The sequence below is a fragment of the Triturus cristatus genome, chromosome 8 (assembly GCF_964204655.1).
Source record: "Triturus cristatus chromosome 8, aTriCri1.1, whole genome shotgun sequence".
Classification (NCBI taxonomy): domain Eukaryota; kingdom Metazoa; phylum Chordata; class Amphibia; order Caudata; family Salamandridae; genus Triturus; species Triturus cristatus.
In genome coordinates, this window is record NC_140591.1 from 1636290372 (window position 1) to 1636309366 (window position 18995).

At 49.4% G+C, this 18995-nt stretch overlaps 1 protein-coding gene across 3 annotated transcripts in view; it reads left to right on the plus strand.

The window, feature by feature from the left end:
• The window catches only part of LOC146808464 (transient receptor potential cation channel subfamily M member 2-like), a 1747278-nt gene that overhangs the window by 1605515 nt on the left and 122768 nt on the right, over window positions 1-18995 (plus strand). For all 3 annotated transcript variants that reach the window (XM_085623572.1, XM_085623571.1, XM_085623573.1), the window contains one exon: window positions 5617-5789. In XM_085623572.1, the coding sequence (XP_085479698.1) occupies window positions 5617-5789 (173 nt within the window). The remainder of the gene's footprint in view (window positions 1-5616; window positions 5790-18995) is intronic.

Consider the following 18995-nt stretch of genomic DNA (forward strand, 5'->3'; position numbering starts at 1 on the left):
GGACAAAACGTACAGCCGCCTAGTGACCCACTTTTTCTGGCCGAGAATGAGAAACGACGTCCTGAACCACTGCCGATCTTGCCCCACATGCCAAGCCAGCGGGAAGAGTGGTCGGAAGCTGAAAGCCCCTCTGCAACCCTTCCCTGTGGTCACCACCCCGTTCGAAAGGGTGGGGATAGACATTGTGGGGCCCCTGGACCCCCGCACGGCACAAGGACACAGGTTCATCTTGGTACTGGTGGACCATGCCACCCGCTACCCCGAGGCGGTGCCCCTACGAACCGTGACAGCTCCGGTGGTTGGCCGGGCCCTCATGGGGATCTTCTCCCGGGTGGGCTTCCCCCGAGAAGTCGTCAGCGACCGAGGCACGAACTTTATCTCCAAATACATGAAGTCCCTCTGGCAACAATGCGGGGTCACCTACAGATTCACGACTCCCTATCACCCCCAAGGGAACGGACTAGTGGAGCGTTTTAACCGCACTCTCAAGGGGATGATTGGGGGATTGGAAGAACCCCTCCGTCGCCAGTGGGATGTACTACTCCCGTGCCTCCTCTTCGCCTACCGAGAAGTCCCCCAGAAGTCCCTCGGCTTTAGCCCTTTCGAACTCCTGTACGGGCACCCTGTGCGAGGGCCCCTCAGCCTAGTCAAGGAAGGTTGGGAGATGGCCCCCCTAAAGACCCCTCCAGACGTCTTCAAATACATCCTGGCCCTACGCAATCAGACCCGGCGCTTCCGGGAGTTGGCCAAGGAGAACCTCGAGGCCAGCCAGGAGGACATGAAGAGGTGGTATGATCACAATGCCTCCTCCGTTGAGTTCGAGCCTGGTCAGCAAGAGTGGGTGATGTCCCCCACCGAACCATGTGCCTTGCAAGATAAGTGGACGGGGCCCTTCAAAGTGGTCGAGCGCAAAAGCCCCGTCACTTACCTCATCGACATGGGGACCCCCCGGAACCCCCTTCGGGTCCTCCACACCAACAGACTCAAACCACACTTTGTGCGCTCAGAACTCAGCCTCCTGATGGCTACGGACAGTGGGGCGGAGGAGGACTCCGAACCCCTCCCGGATCTTCTGAAGACTCAGGAGAATGACGGCTCCGTGGACGGGGTCCGGCTCTCTGACGCCCTCACTTCGGAGCAACGCCAGGGCTGCCGGAACCTCCTGCTGCAGTTCGCTACCCTGTTCTCCCTCACCCCCGGGGTCACCCCTTGGTGCCTGCACGATGTAGACACCGGGGACAGTCCCCCTGTCCGGCACCGGGCCTACCGCGTACCAGATCGGGTACGAGCCTGCATACAGGAGGAAGTGGCCAAGATGCTCACAATCGGGGTCATCGAGCCCTCGGACAGTCCCTGGGCCAGCCCGGTTGTATTGGTTCCCAAAGCCGCTGCCCCCGGCACCACACCTGAACTGAGATTCTGCGTCGACTACCGGGGTTTGAACGCTGTCACCCGGACCGACGCTCATCCGATTCCCCGAGCAGACGAGCTGATCGACCGGCTGGGGGCCGCCCGCTACCTTAGTATCTTCGACCTAACAGCGGGCTACTGGCAGATCGGCCTCACACCCAGGGCTCAGGAACGGTCAGCCTTCTCTACCCCCGATGGCCACTACCAATTCAAGGTCATGCCCTTCGGCATGAAGAATGCCCCCGCCACATTTCAACGCCTTGTGAACCAGGTCTTGGCGGGGCTCGAAGAGTTCAGCGCTGCCTACCTGGACGATATCGCAGTATACAGCCGCCACTGGTCCGACCACCTCCTTCACCTACAAGAGGTCCTACAGGCCCTCCAGCGGGCCGGCCTCACAATTAAGGCCGGCAAGTGCCAAATTGGCCAAGGGTCCGTGACCTACCTTGGGCACCAAGTAGGGAGCGGGCTGGTGGCCCCGCTGCAACTTAAGATTGCTGCCATCCAGTCCTGGCAGCCCCCCGTCACCCAGACCGAGGTCCGAGCCTTCTTGGGGCTCACCGGCTACTACCGGCGGTTCGTGAAGGACTACGGCAGCATCGTGGGGCCCCTCACGGGTCTCACGTCTAAGAACCAACCGAAGCGGATTAACTGGACCCCTGATTGTCAAGCGGCCTTCGAGAAGCTGAAGGCCGCCCTGTGCACCGCCCCTGTGCTCCAGGCCCCCGATTACAGTCGGGAATTCGTGGTACAGACCGACGCCTCCGACCACGGCATCGGAGCCGTTCTTTCTCAGTTAAACCCCGAAGGTCATGACCAGCCGGTGGCCTTCATCAGTCGACGTCTCCTGGCCCGAGAACAGCGCTGGAGCACCATCGAGAGGGAGGCCTTCGCAGTGGTGTGGGCCCTCAAAAAACTCAGGCCCTATCTCTTCGGTACCCACTTCCGGGTACAAACCGACCACCGACCCCTGCAGTGGCTGATGCAGATGCGGGGGGAGAACCCAAAACTACTGCGCTGGTCCATTTCCCTGCAGGGAATGGACTTCACCGTGGAGCACCGACCAGGCCAAGACCACGCCAACGCGGATGGCCTGTCACGCTTTTTCCGCCTCGACGAAGAGAGTCCCCAAGGAGATGGGTGACTCTCCCCGCCTTCAGCTGGGGGGGACGCATGTTGGACAGGCCACACGAAGGGCTTGCTCCCTCCCCGCACGACAGGGCCCGAGCTCCGGCCCACCAGGCGTAACCCACAAAAAGCACCTGCACCCCGTCTCCCGACGGATCTTCTACCCTCGGACCTCCACACATTACGGGGCCCAGCCCCATCGGTTCCCCGGCCGGGTCAAGCCGCCATCTTGGGCCCTGCACCACGAGGCCGCATGGCCTCGCCCCGACCCTAACCCCGGGCCTGGCCGGCCCAGACATCCCGGCACCACCATCCACCCAGGAGGTGAGCGGACCACTTGGCAGGTCAATGGGAGGACGGAGCGTCAAGAGCTCTTCCCCCCGCCAGGTGCCGATTGCCTCCAGCTCCCCCAGGCGCTGGCTCCACCCCCTGCTTGGTGTCTGGACACCTTCATCCCGGGCCCTCCGACCGCCAAGTGCGAGGGTCCGGACATCAAAGGGCGCCTGCCCTATAACTGGGGCAGCTCCGGAGCAGGAAGGCAGTTGTATCCTGGAGTCGAGAGACACCGAGAGAACTCAGCCTTGACGGACTACTGGCGCTGCCGTAGCCCGCTCTTGTGAACCATCGTCCTGCCTGCTGGCGCTGCCGCGGCCTTCTGCAACATCCATCCTCGTCGGGACCTGCTGGCGCTGCCGCGGCCCGTTGTAACGACCATCCTCACCGGGACCTGCTGGCGCTGGCGCTGCCGCGGACCGTACATCGACCATCTTTCCGGGACCTGCTGGCGCTGCCGCGGACCGTACATCGACCATCTTTCCGGGACCTGCTGGCGCTGCCGCGGACCGGGTACCGACCATCTCGACCGGGACCTGCTGGCGCTGCCGCGGCCCGTACCAACTAAACCACCAAGCTCGAGGATTGTGAGCTAGTCATCATCTCATCCGAACTACCTGACTGGTAAACAGACTGTCCCGCTACCCCTTACCCTGCTTTGAGAGACTTGAATCGAGGGGACCCCTGAGTCCAGACCTCCTTGTACCATTCAACCGTACCTTAAGAAGTGCTTATAAAGAACACTGAACCTTATCCGTGTGTGGTATCTGTCTGTGGGGGGGAAGTTACTTGTCTGTACGATCGCTGGAGACGGCTCTCCCCGGAGACCTCTCCCCCTGACCCCGGCCGACCCTCCCGGTCCGTCTACCCTTTCTAACAGTCTTCTTAAAGTTTTATTTGAGAACCAAGCCAGACATGGTTCAGGTTAGTAGAAATGCTTTAAAAAAACAATGCTTTCCACGCAAATGCAAGTGTAAATGACTTTGTACTAGTTAAAGGTAAGTATTGGCTTAAAAAGCAGTCTTAATTACATATGGATTACTTACAGTGTACTTTTAGATTTCTTTTGGATTACTTTCTCTACTCGGAGTGATATACCTAGATATCACACTGGGACATTTCCTGGACAAAGGTAAGTAAACCACTTTTTGTATTAAATCACGGTTACATTGTTTTCCATACAAACACAACTCAACACAAAACTTTTTCAGAGGAAAAACTGTCAATGTAATCCTATGAGAGAAAATGTAGTTATCAGTTTGCAGGTAAATAAATGGTTTTAAGGGTTGAGGTCAGTATGGCCTACCCCTTGAGAGTAGCTGCTTAGAGTAAGCAGGGGTGGGGGAAGGGAGCAGCACTCAGACTGTAACATGTTCAGTTGTAGCAGAAAGAGATTATAGCCAGGAGACCCTCACAGAGATAAGTCCAGAGCAAGCATCAAACAAGGGTTAGGAAAAGCCACACCAAGGTGTGCAAACAGTGGATGGACACCAATGCCCCATTACCATTGGGCTGGTTAGATCCACAATGTGCCTCGCTTAAGTAAATTTTAACCAATATTTAGTTTTCTGCTCAAATGAATTGTGGATCAGGCAGGCATTATCTAACATGTTGTCTGCTCCCTTACCATTGTCAGTCCATATGAATACCTGACTCAGGGGCCAACTTAAGGCTTAATTTAGATCTTGGTGGTGGGGAATACTGTCAAAAAGGTGAGGGAGATCCTGTCCACTGTATTATGATCCCATTATATCCTATTGAGATCTTGATACGGCAGACGGGATATCCGTCACGTTTCTGACGGAGTATTCCATCCACCGAGATTTAAATAAGACCCTTAGAGTTTGGCGGAGAATGTACACCATTGCAATGGCGACGAAGTACCCTCTCCACCAAACTGAAGGCCCACCTACCTAATTTGCCGATGGGCGGACCTTTATGTATGTCAGCGTCAGGGACTGCTTTGTCTCCATTGCTGGCATATTAAACGATTTAACCTGATAAAACGTGGTGGTAGGGGACAATGAAAACTAAACTGAGAATTACCCCCACATCACCAAAGACCACAGTTGACCATTTTGTTTTTGAAAATCCAAAACATGTTAAAAGTTTGAAGGATGTGCCATTATTTTGACATTTCTAAACTTGGCGGGCAGAGGACCCTCAGTGTGGTGAGAGTAAAGCACTCTGCCATACCGATGGATTTACCTCTTCCTACCAAAGTCTAAATCAGGCCCTACTCATTCCCTGAACAGGTTGGAAAGCCTCATGTAGATCTACTTAAAATAGTATATTCAACCTAATCTAATGGTGTATATTCTCAAATGAATTGCAAAGCTTCCCCTGACCCCATTTAAAGTTGTCCTTATGCCACGTGTGGCAAGATTTGGCTGCTACACCCCTACATTTTCCTCAGATTTAGGGTAGTGCGTTCATAATCAGAGTAAGTGACAGCATTGCTCAGCTGTTGTTGTTCTTTGCTTACTTGGCCCTTACATGTTTTCCAATTCCTTTTTTTATTTTTCTGCCAGCTATTTTCTCTTTCCCATCTGTATTCTTAATTCTCGCTAATTTGCTTGACTTTTCTAGTGCACTCATTCTTCCTTTCCAAAAGAGATGACTTTATCTTTTTCTAGTCTCCGGTATGTGTTGATTTTATACATATTTTCATTGTTTTGCTGTGTTGTTCCTTTTAAGATGCATGCCACCATCTAACTTTTTGTATTTCACTAATTGTGCTCTCAGCCATACCTTCTCTGAAGTGCAAAACAATACAGATCAGTTCTGGAAGTTCCAGCGCTATAAGCTGATCAAGGAATACAGCAAACGACCTTCTGTCCCACCGCCGCTTATCCTCGCAAACCACCTGTACCGATTGGTAAAATACTTAATAGTGAAGTGTGGAAATTGTGACTCGGGTGAGTAAAGGGCGCATTTCTTCAATTCTGTATTGTATGATCCTTTGTCTACCACATATATTCTCTCTTAGTGAGTGCACATTTATCAATGATGTGTCATCTGACATCTCCATGGATCCTTTGTTTGCCCCCTCTTATATCTCAGTGAGTGAAGAGTACATTTTCTCAATTCTGTCACATCTCATCCTCTGACTATCTTCTCTTCTGTATTATGTGACCTTGCCTTTCCACATCCTCTCCTCTTATTATGAGTGAAGTGTAAATTTTTTAATGGTCTTATCTGATCCTTTGCCTACCTCCACTTATGCATCATGTGAACTTCCTCCTTCACGTCCTCTCCTCAGAGATTTCTAGTGTCACATTCAGCGCTGGAGGCTTTTTCCCATGGATGTCGATTCCCCAAAATACTTGGGGTATCGGAAGTGAGTCCACACATCCTATGGCCTTAATGATGTCAAAGTAAGTGACATCCTATGACATTCTAAATCTTCCCAGAAAGTGATGTCTGATGACCTTAATGCTGATGATATCACAGTCATTGACATTGCTGAAGTTCCATAATAGGTGCATGAATAATGTAACACAACAAAGTCCTAGCTACAATATAGTCCTACCTACAACACAGACCACCTATATATGGGTGCTGACATTATATACCTGGGGATAATTACTAATTTCTCTATGTTGAAATATTATGTGTTTGTCTACCTAGGATATATGACACCCAATTCATAAGGGCACAGGAACCCTAAATTATTTATACCACAACCTGTTAAAATGGAATAGTTCTCCTACTATATACAGCAATGAGAAATCATAGAGACAGGGAAAAAAGAGATTTAAAATAAATAGTGTAGTAAATCACCCCTTTTGTATGGTTGCCCCACATTAAGCCTGACTCTGATGCATCTTCGACTGAATGTGCACTGGGTTCCTGCTATCCAGGTTACCAGTACCTGCGTTCTTTCCTAAAACTGTACCATTGTTTCTCCAGTATTAGGGTGTCTTTCATAGATTCACATGCTTGAATATTCCCCGTCGTCGGAGTGGGAGTCCCACGGTAAATAAAATAGCAATATATATATATATATATATATATAGTAAAAATATATACATAAGTAATCATATAATTAGCGCATATAGGTGTAAATCACACATAGTGTACCTATAAGAGAAAACTCCATAGGAATACAATGGAGAGAGACAAAAGACCTTTGTAGTCTATCTCTGTCATTATGTAAGTCCGAACTCCAGCCAATCAGGCGTCAGCCCCTCTCTAGAACCTTCTCCTCAGAGCTTCTCACCTCAGATTTTCTACCGCACGTCGTGTGACAGGGAGTCTCCCTGAGCTCTGCTCAGTTTTTGTCAGTAAGGATGTCTTCTAGTAAGAAATCTTTGTTTAGACCATGTTCTTCATGTGGAAAGCTGCGTTTGTTCTCTGAGGACCCACACGGTAAGTGTATTTACTGTTTATATCCTGACCATGAGGTGGCAAAATGTAAATTTTGTAGAACTTTTTCTACAAAAACTCTAAAGGACAGAGAAGGCCGCCTGCTATTATGGCTACAGAGACTGAAGGACAAGGATAACCCACTCTCTGATGTGGAAAGTATCTTTTCTGGTCGTTCTCAACCAGCCTCTAAGCGCAGTAGTGTGCAGGAGTTACCATCTCCTTTCCTGAAGAAAAAGAAGCTGGCTTTGCCTCTGACAACTGCCACCTCTGTGGTCTCACCTACTGCTTTGCCGCCTAAGGGACACTGTTCTCAGGCTGCTGAGGCGTCTACTTCCCATTCCTCGGGGAAAAACTTGTCAGCCTCGTCGACGATGCTCCCGACGACGAGATCTGCTGTTTCTACCTCGTCGACGGTGACCCCGACGACGACGTCAGCTGCTTCGTCGTCGACGAGCGTTATGTCGACGTTATCCTCGTCGACGATTACCATCAGTTCTTCAAGGGCGGTGACTTCTGTTGGGCCCATTACTTCGACGTCGACGAAGAAGGTAAAGGTTCCGTCGACGAAGACTGTGTCGTCGACGAAGACGTCGTCGAGCTCGTCGACGCCCACTCCGTCGGCGAAGAAAAAGAAGATCCCGTCGACGACACTGTCGACGGTGGTTCCGTCGACGAAAGCCTTGTCTACGAAGACCTCGACGACGGCTCCGTCGGCAGCTGCTCCGTCGACGGTGGCTCCGTCGACGGTGGCCCCGTCGACGGCGGCTCTGTCGACGGCGAATCCGACGACGGCAATTTTGTTGCCACAGACTTCAACGATAATTCCGTCGACCATCATTCCGTCGACGACGGCTCCATCGATGAGTACATCTCCACAGACATTCGTAAGGGTACGAATAAGCGGTGTGGCGTCTACCCAGAAAACAAGAAGGGAAGGAGTTTCTTGGACACCATTACCTCCTACTGTGGGCCCGGATAGCCAGGAACATAATATTCCTGTGGGAGATGCACAGCCTCCCTCACCATTATTCGCTACGGATTCGGATCAGGAATCCGAGGGGTTACCGGAGTCTTTCGGAACGGCACAAAGTCCATCCGACTTGGTTATTAAGTGCCAGGATGTCAGTAGTGAGGATGAGGATCCGGTATATATACACCAGGCCCCTCCGAAGCATAAAACGGCGACTCTTCCTTTGTCGCTCATTTCTAATCTCCAACGCATGTTGGACGACTACAACCAACGGTTCCCTCTATCCCCTCAACGTTCAGAGGTTCCGTCAACCCCGGTGATTCCAGCAATTATTCCACCGGTACCTATTGTAAATCCTGCTCCTCAGATGCCGCCTGTACCTCCAAGACAGGTTCCGGAAAGGTTGTTGCCTCATTATGAGCCTGTAGAGGAAGGCCCTCAGGACACAGAAGAGGGTGAAATCCCAGATGATGATGGGGATGTAGATGACAATGATGATGATATGGCGGAGTGGGACAATTACCAGGCACAAACACCATCCCCCTCACAGATAGTAACAGGGGATTCACCTCCAGTGGACATAGCCAATTTTCACCAACTGATGGAAAGGGCATCACACCGTTTTAAGTTAACAACGGAGCGCAGGGAGGAAGATTGCTTCCTTTATGATTTCAAGAATCAACCTTACAAACAGACTCATGCTATTCCCATAGTTGAGTTTATTTGGGAAGAAGGCAAGAAATTAATGCAGACACCGAATACCTTGCCAGCACAGGTGCCTCGATTAGAAAAGAAATATAAGGCACCAATAGGAACCCCAGCATGCCTCACGGGTCAGGCTAAACCTGAGTCGGTCGTTACGCAGGCAGCGCAACGTAAGGCGAAAAATCCGGCATCTTCTATCACTTCGCCTCCGGATCGTGACGGACGTCGGATGGATGCCATAGGGCGTAAATTCTCTTCTATGGCCTCTACTGTGGTTAGAGCAGCTAATGCCTTGGCCATCCTGGGACGATATGACAGACAAGTTTGGGCTGATATCTCGGATGTGGTTCAGGAGTTACCAGAGCCATCTAAAGTGGAGGCAATGAAGTTGCTCCAAGAGGGAGAAGCGGCATCGGCGGAAATAATCGATTGTGCAGTAGACATCGCCTGCATGGGTTTCCGTCAGCTTGCCGGAGCGGCTGTTCTGCGTAGGCAAGGATGGTTAAAATCAACATCCTTTCGTCAGGAGGTTCAGTCCATGATCCTTAACATGGCATACGACGGCGAGTCATTATTTGGGAGCCACGTCGATGAAGCTCTACAGTCCATAAAGAAGGACACTGAAACAACTAGATCACTAGGAAACCTTCAATTTCAGCGGAGTAATTTTCGTGGTGCACGCGGACGCGGCACCTCCTCAAGTTTTCGAAGAGACAATAAACAATACAAACCTTACTATCAAGGGTCCAACCGTTACTCTTATGGCCAGCAACAGCAAACATCACGGCAGCAAACCTCCAAGTCATATAGAGGAAAATCCTCATACAGAGGAACCGCATCAAAGAGACAGTGACTCTTACCAGACGGACAAGGTTGGAGGTCGAATCTCTCTGTTCTTTTCCCAATGGTCCTCCATCTCAAAGGACCGTTGGGTTTTGGACATTGTGAAGAAGGGACACGCCTTAGAATTCACCAAATTCCCTCCTCCCACTCCACCCTCCGGACCGCCACCAGCTCACATGAAAGAACTTTTGCATCAAGTACGACTTTTAAGGCAAAAAGGAGCTATAGAACTGGTACCAGTGTCTCAGAAGGGAAAAGGTTTTTATTCCCGGTTCTTTTTGATCACAAAGAAAAACGGAGAGTGGAGACCCATCCTCGATCTAAGAGCACTAAACAAATATATAAAGAGCCAATCCTTCCGTATGATGACGCTAGTAGACATCTTGCGCTTACTCTTGCAGGAAGATTTTCTGGCGACGATAGATCTCCAGGATGCCTATTTTCATATCCCTATTTTACAGCGGCATCGAAAGTTCCTGCGTTTTCGAGTGGGTCAACACGATTACCAATTCAAAGTGTTACCATTTGGCCTGCGCTCGGCCCCTCGAGTGTTCACGAAGGTACTGGCTCCAGTAATAGCGTTTTTGCGCCTCCAGGGAGTGCAAATATTTCCATACCTGGACGATTTTCTCCTGAAATCTCAGTCAAGCACTCACCTGCGACAACACACTCTTCTGTGCCAGAACGTGTTTCGCTCTTTAGGCCTGTCCGTAAATGCGGAAAAATCCCAACTTCATCCGTACCAACAAAGAGATTTTCTGGGTGCAACTCTGGAAACTGTGTCAGCAAAGGCATTCCTCTCCCAGGAGCGTCTCAAAAAGATGCTGCGACTGGTGGCTCTGATCAGATCAAGAGTCAGTTTCTGTGAGACTATTAAAATCATTTCTGGGGATGGCGTCATCATCCATTGCCTTGATCCCTCATTGCCGGCTGAGGACACGTCCTATACAGGAAGCTCTGGATGCTCAGTGGCGTCAGGTAACGGGATCTTTCCACGACATGATATGTGTCACAGATCAGATGAAGTCAGCACTCGCATGGTGGGCAATTCCAGCCAACTTGACGGAAGGCATGTCCTTTCTGTCGCTGCCACCGGACAGAACACTCACAACAGACGCCTCATTGGAAGGATGGGGCGCACATTTGGAGGATCTCTCTGTGAAGGGAAGATGGTCCACACATCAAAGATCTTGGCACATCAACAAGTTGGAGCTCATGGCGATTTTTCTGGCTCTAAAATCATTTCTGCCTTTGCTCCAAGGAGAGTCAGTGCTAATACAGACAGACAACACAACCTGTATGCACTATGTCAACAAACAGGGTGGAACAAAATCCCCAAGTCTCTCCAGGTTAGCTCAAAGAATTTGGGACTGGTCTCTCAGTCATCAGATCATGCTTACGGCAGTACACCTGCCAGGAGTATCCAATGTCCTAGCGGATTCCCTGAGCAGGTCCTCCTCGTCGACCCACGAGTGGGAGTTACACCAACACACTCTAGAGAGGCTATTCCAACTATGGGGCCGTCCGCAACTCGATCTCTTTGCTACGCCGGAGAACCGGAAATGCCGAAATTACGCAAGCTGGCATCCCCACAAGGAATCACAAGGGAATGCCCTTTTGATAAACTGGTGCAATCTATTTGCGTACGCCTTTCCTCCAATACCCCTCATACCTCGGGTTCTTTGGAAGATGAGGAGACAACCTTGCCACCTGATCCTAATAGCCCCGCGCTGGCCACGGCAAGCGTGGTTCTCAGAACTGCTCCTCCTGTCCCAATGCCAACCAATCCTCCTGCAACATCGGACGGATCTGCTCACAATGAGCGAAGGGAGAATTTGTCATCCAAATCCCTCCTCACTGAGCTTATCAGCCTGGAACCTGAACACCATGAGTTCGCCCACCTAGACATCCCGCAGGATTGTAGGGATATTTTGGCCCAGGCAAGAGCACCTTCTACAATCAGGACGTACAAGTTTAAATGGAAACGATTCTGCCATTGGTGTGCTGCTAACGGAGTTCATCCGATACATTCCAGGCCAGAGCAATTGCTACCATTCTTCTTGCACCTAGCCAGTTCTGGACTGTCGCATGCAACCCTAAGGGTTTTTCTAGCAGCCATTTCCCGTTTCCGGCAAGATGGATCAAGTTCCCTTTGTTCCTCAAGAATAATCCGCCAATTCTTTAAGGGTCTATTCCGGAAATTTCCGCCAGTTCGGCGTCCTCCTCCGTTGTGGCACCTCAACGTTGTGTTAGCACAATTGATGAGACCTCCGTTCGAGCCCATTCACAAGGCCGACCTAAAATATCTCACTTGGAAAGTAGCTCTACTTCTGGCACTAACGTCTTCTCGTCGTGTCAGTGACATCCATGCTTTTACCATCAAACCTCCGTTCCTGCAGTTCAAACCGGATGCTGCAGTGTTACGCACCAATCCATCATTTCTACCCAAGGTGCCTACTGACTTTCACATTAATGAGCCAGTAATATTAAAGACCTTTTTTGCCAATCCTCAGACACCTGCAGAACAAAGATTACATTCTTTGGACGTCAAGCGGTGTCTTAAGTTCTACATCAGTAAGACAGCTTCTTTCAGGAAATCCGATCAACTTTTTATAGCATATGGACGCTGTCATAAAGGACGTCAGGTTACTAAACCAACGATTGCACGCTGGATCTCGGCAGCTATTGTCTTCTGTCACCAAAGGGCAAATAAGCCTCTGCAGTCTCCAGTGAGGGCACACTCCACTAGGGCAGTATCATCATCTACTGCCTTATTTGCTGGAGTATCTTTGCAACACATCTGCAGAGCAGCTACGTGGTCGACCAGACACACGTTTACTAAGCACTACTGCTTGGCAACTTTAAGCGAGGAGGATGCTGCAGTGGGACAGGCAGTGCTGCGCAATCTTTTTAAGTAAGGTGAGCCTCTTCCTCCCGCCTCCATATTGTTTCCATATATATATTATGCATTTACAATGTTACAGTTGTTCAATACTGTTTTTATGCATAAGAAGATTGATTATCTATATATGTTGAATCTATTTTGGCATGGAAACAATGGTGATTGTTACTGCTAGCTATTCTATATTCAAGCATGTGAATCTATGAAAGACACCCTAATACTGGAGAAGAACAATTGTTACTTACCTGTAAACAGGTGGTTCTCCAGTATTGGTGTCTTTCATAGATTCACATGCGACCCTCCCTCCTCCCTTCAGAGGCTCTCTTCTCCTCATGCACTTTACAGTCACTCTTGTGCTACGAAAATCTGAGGTGAGAAGCTCTGAGGAGAAGGTTCTAGAGAGGGGCTGACGCCTGATTGGCTGGAGTTCGGACTTACATAATGACAGAGATAGACTACAAAGGGTAGGCACCCACCTCGGCTGTAGAGCGGAGCAGACAACCACCACAAACGACATCCAGTGCGTCCTGCTTTCCTTCCCAACAAAGAAGACAATTGCCCTAATAAACATGTATTCTCGCCCTGTCAACAACAGCCAAGAGTCTGCCGCCATTACCCATCTGGGACATTTTATTCCCATCTTGGATCCAGGGATTTGCTTGATTGTAGGGGATTAACTGCCACTTTGAACCCCTCACCAATCCATCACGCTCTGCCCCAACGGAAGAAGATCTCTATTGGTCTATTCCCAACCCCCTCACTACTCCCATCAAGGTATGGTTCCCACTGGCTATGCAGTTAAACTCACTCACCCTAACTTTTCGTTAAGGGCATGCAATGGCCGGACCAAATCCGATCAGCCAGGGCAGACCACATTCAATAGAGTAGGTCAAGCTTCCCACATCGTCTACACTTTGGTGGAAACAAGACTTTGGGGAAAAGTTCTTGATTTTCACATTAAGCAAAGGCAGGATAGCGACCATAACGCCCTGATCTTGACCCTAAAATCATGGGACCTTGGCATTTCCAAATCCTCCCCTGTACTCCCAAATCTGCATAGTGCATTAATAGTGACAAACAGAAGAAATGTTAGATGGGATCACATCCAACAGTATCCTACAAATCTGGCTAAACATTATTGTGAGAAGGTGGCCTGATATATGCTGTCCACTAGTTCTAGTGGGCACCTTGTATCAGTCCAAACAACCCCTTATGGTGAATGGTTAAAGACAACCTCATATGAAAGCTAACCTAGTGGTAGCTATGGAGAGCAGCCTTCAGGCTAAGTCTTGAAGGAATGTAAAGCAGCTTGTTTTACCAGTCTATAATCTCTTGAGTGATCAAATGAAAAGACAACCACACCAGGTATATATTTAAAATATATGTATTTAAGATAACACACACACCTCTAGTCTCTTTATGAGACTGGAGTTCAAAGTACTTTAGTTACAAGTGTTTAAGCATCAGTAAAAGCACAAATACACGTTTGGGCCCTAGGGGTGTACCAAACCATATACTAAAAAAGTGGTATAAGAACCACGACTGTAATAGGCACTAGGCCTATTGCCTCTACAATCGCTGGGACCCCAAGGAACCACCCAAGGTAGTGACACAGGGGACCCACGGGAGCCGTATGCAGTGTGGGGAATGTTGCGGTTGGAATTTTAAAGCTTAGGGGCACTTCTAATCGAGCTAGGACCAAACCCTTTTGGACTTGGACAGTTCTAGGGTTAGCACCCACGGGAGCACCAGAGTACTCGAGTTACCTCACCCAGGGAAGCCGGGTGCATAGGTGTCTTTTGGTGTCGGGTCAGGTCGCGTCGTCGATTCCAATGGAAACCTGCAAAGAACTGCTGCGGCCGTGAAGAGAAGTGTTCGGAGAGATCCAAGCCTGGATCTAGGATGTAAGGAACCTGAAAGCAGAGGGGACAGAGTCTGGTTCACTTGCCAGTGACCTAGGGCCGGATGGACCAATTCCCACAGATGTCGGGTGCTTCAGGTGAGATGAAGGGTGTGTTGACTCTAAAGCCACGAGGTCCAGGAGGCGTCGACGAAGTCCACGAGACGGATTCGAGCTGTCCCACAAAGTCTGTCTAGTGCTGCGGTGTCGGCGACCAGGAAGGACCCAACAAGCCTTGGCAACGGCAAGTCTCAGGAAATCGGAGAAAGGACTGCGGTGCAGACCAGCAAGGTCTGATGGACTCACCCAGCAAGGGTAAGTAAGAGCAAGTCTGCAGCACCAGAAAAGCCCAAGCAGAAGTGGAGTTGCCTTCGTGGGAACCTGCTAGCCAACGGGCTAGTGATTGCAAAGGAGCCTCAAGTGGTCGCACTTGAAGCTGGCCCACGGGTCACTCATGGAGTGGAGGTCAACAATCTTCGGTGCAGGAGGGGCTCAAGGTTCGGGCTACTCGGAGCCCAAAGTACAACTTCGAGGATGACCAGGAAGGTAGTGTTGCTGCAAAAGTTCACGGTGTCCAGGGGTCACGGTTACACGTTACCCACGATAGCCACGGGCCTCAGCTTTGCTATGGACTCAGGGTAGCCTCGGGGAAGTCTGGAAATCTTCCTCTGGTGATGCAAAGACTTCGGCATCCGGCGGGAGCTTCAGCAATGCAGACCAGTCAGTTGCTTCTTTGGTGCCTGCCAAGCAGGGGAGTCACTCCTTGACCCCGAGGGAGATTTCTTCCGTCTTCTAGTCGTGATAGAAAGTCGAAGGTCCAGGATATATGTTGCAGAGGTTCGTCCAAGGGAATCTAACGTCCTAGGGACTGGATTCCTATACTTATAGTAAGTTTAGGGGGTGGACTAACTCTAAGGCCCGACCTATGGGTGGGCCTGGGGTGGGGGTGGTTACACCCCTTCCCCTTTGTCCAGTTTTGTGCTAGAGCAGGGGCTGAGTGCCCCTGCAACCGGTTTGAATTGGGCTATGCACAGGAACACCTTGTGTGCCCCAGGCAGTGTCTCAAAAGCATTCTCTGAATGCACCCACCCTGCCCCAATACACATCTGCCTGTCTGGGGAGGTGGTTACACCTCCTTTCGACAGGAAACCTATTGTCCAAGCCTCCCCTGCCGGAGTTTCCCACAGCAGCAGGAGGCCAGACCCTTGTCTGTGGCAGTGGCATCCATTTTTTGATGCCAGGGCTTTGAAAAGATTTAACTGGGTTTAGCCAGTGTGAACATGCATCTCCCTCTAGAAGGGTGGAATGCTACCCCCCCACCAGAACTGGTGGGGGGGGGGGTAGTATTCCAAAGCGTTTGACACCAAACACAACATGTTTTGATGCAGCCATCCCTAAGTTAGCATTTACCGCGAGGTTATAATGCCTTTACGAGTATATGGTATGGCTCTATCACAGAACATAAGAATTGGTGGTGAGCGCATTCAAATTTATGAAAATATAACCTAGAATTTTTTGGTATGCGTGCAGCGTTGCAATGTGCTTGCGGGGCATGTAAAATTGACCTAATGAGTGGCCTAGTACTACAAAGATTACTAGGACTGCAATCTGCACTGCTAATGAATTCTTTCAAACATTTATTTCAAAGTTTCAAAACATAATAATTCTCACAAATGTTAAACATTCTGTACACTGTGTACTTTCATCTTGTTACTTATTTTTCATAAACAAACATATTCACACAATTGCATGTGTCTTGATCAAAACAATAATATCATGGAAAACCCAATGCATTTCGGGACGTTATGTCCCTTCGTCAGGGGTATGCTGTGGACAAAAGGGGAATATTTCAGAATCTGCACTTTATGGGATCAGTTAGTCACAATAAGACTCGTTGTGATTTGTATGTGTATTGTGCTCCCCTCACCCAAGTGGTCAACGTGTTCAATGATTTACGGTACCTTGTAAATTGAATATCAGTACTCTGGAGTTCTCAAAATTCGACCACTACGAGAAGAAACACTGAAGTAAGGAATTATGTAAGACTCTACCCTATTCTGACAAGTCTGTAATCACTTAAATCCACTGCTCGTACCTTGTCTCTCAATGTGCTGTAGAACGTTGTTCTCCCTGTTTGTTTTATCGGAGCCTGAAAAACGCCGTTCCATTATTAAAGTTGTAGCTCACCTTAATGTAAAATGCACAAGAAATGGCACTTAGCCAAGTAGCCTAGGATTGTAGAGACTATGTGCGAGTTGAAGCGAACGACGGTCATGGACGGTCTAAAAACGAAAAACAAAAATAAGGAAGTATTTCCGAATGCTGCAGAGGGGCTGCAGATGGGCTCAGCTCATGCTTGGGCACCCTCTCACATAAAACCAAGCACACTGCCTTCAGGATTGTCAAGACCTGCCATAAGCGTGGCTTAAAGGTTTATATGTGTATGTATAGGGTAGTGATATAGGTAGCCTATACCACAGTAAGGGGTGCAAGCACACCCTTACCCAGGCTGCAGTAGCAGACCTGTGGTGTCATTTTGGAGTGCTTCCCAGGGGTGGCCTCTGAGGTACCTATGCCCTAGGTACATAGTATACCATATACTAGGAGCTTATAAGGCACTCCAGAATCTAATTACATATCTTCCTAGTGTACATGGAAACCATTTTAGAGAGGAAGCAGCTAGGCTGTGGTCCTGATTAGCAGGGCCACAGCCAGACTAAGGTTGAAAATCAGTGAAACTCCAGTAAAAAGTGGGGGTACCCATGTGAAGCAGATCCTACTCTCCTACATTTATCAGCTAGCAACTCCATTCATAGCTAAAATTTGGGAGGCAGCGCAGGTGGAGGGTCCCATCACGGATCTAGACAAGGTAGGGAAAACTCACACATCTCACCTCGAAACTGGCGGATGTTTTTTCCCCTGTGGTGCGTGCTAGAGAAAATAGTCATAACAAATGCCCCTGGTTCAACGACAAGTGTCGCAAGGCCAAGCGTGATCTTCTGGATGCGGTCAGGGCCAATGACAGGCCGCAAATCAAACTTGCCAGGGTTAGGTACAAATGGTTCACACAGCAGGGGAAAACAATTGGGAACAAGAGAGGTGGGAAATGCTCAGGATTGTCCTGAGTGACAAAGATCTGAAAACTTTCTGGGCAATAGTGAGCTCGGGTGATAGGGAAGGGAGACCGGCAATTGAGCCAAACATAGCCCCCGAAGCCTGGGAGACTCATTTTGGGTCACTGTACTCCCTTAGGGACAGTGGTCCTGCCAATATAGTCAGCAACAGCACGGCATTGGAGTTCCATTTGGAGGGGGAAACGGTGATCACTATGATCGAAGTGAGAAACGCTATCAACAAGCTCCACCGCAACAAAGTCCCAGGTTTAGACAAACTTCCGGAGGATCTTTTTTGTGAGGAACCCACAATATGAGTTCCATACCTGTGCTTTATTCAATGCGGTCCTGAAGGGTGTGAATCCTCCCTGATACTTGGCGTGGGGCCGAGATTGTTCCTATATTCAAAAAAGGCTGTCCCCTCTCACCCTCCAACTATAGGCCGATCAGTTTAATTGATATTTCCCAAAAACTCTTTGGCCGGGAGCTTCTAGACCGCCCTCAAGGCTGGCTGGAAGAAGAGCAAATATTGAGTCCTTACCAGGCCGGCTTCAGATCAAACATGTCAACCGTAGACCACATATTCAGACTACAACTACTCTTCTGGAAAACGGTGACTATAAAGGGTGGCAGCCTCTATTTAATATTTGTTGATCTTAAGTCGGCCTTCGACCTCGTACCCAGGAAAAAACTTTGGTAGGTGCTGAGTGACCTTGGGATCCCTCCATACCTTCTAAACGTCATAGAGAGGCTCCAACTGGAGAATTTTGCACAAGTTCGTTGTGGAAAGCATGGGTAACTTACTTACCGTTTTCCTGTCAAAAAGGGGGTACGGCAGGGTTGTGTTTTAGCCCCTACTTTATTTTGTCTTTTTATCAACGGTCTCATGGATCATCTTAAAACAATAGAGGTCAACGATACCCCCAAGGTAATGTCTGGGAAGGTCCCTGCACTGATGTTTGCAGACAATACCCTACTTCTTTCAAAATCGCCTATGGGCATCCAGCCCATTTTAGATGGTTTTGCAAATTTCTGCAAGCTACGAGGGCTGGATATCAATCTACCAAAAACGAAATACATGGTCTTCAACCCTCTTCATACGACCCGTCCAAATCCTTCTCTTTATGGCATTCCTCTGGAAAGAGTCAAGTTGGACAAATCAAGGCTCAGGTTAACACAGACAGTGGGTGGTATGATGAAATTGTATAGAACCTCAGCTTTTAAACCAGCTGCCCCTATGGTGGAAATCTCTAAAGCCCAAGCGAGGGGTGCCACGCTATATAGAGGTGGAGTTGTGGGGGCATTGCTCCACCACTAATC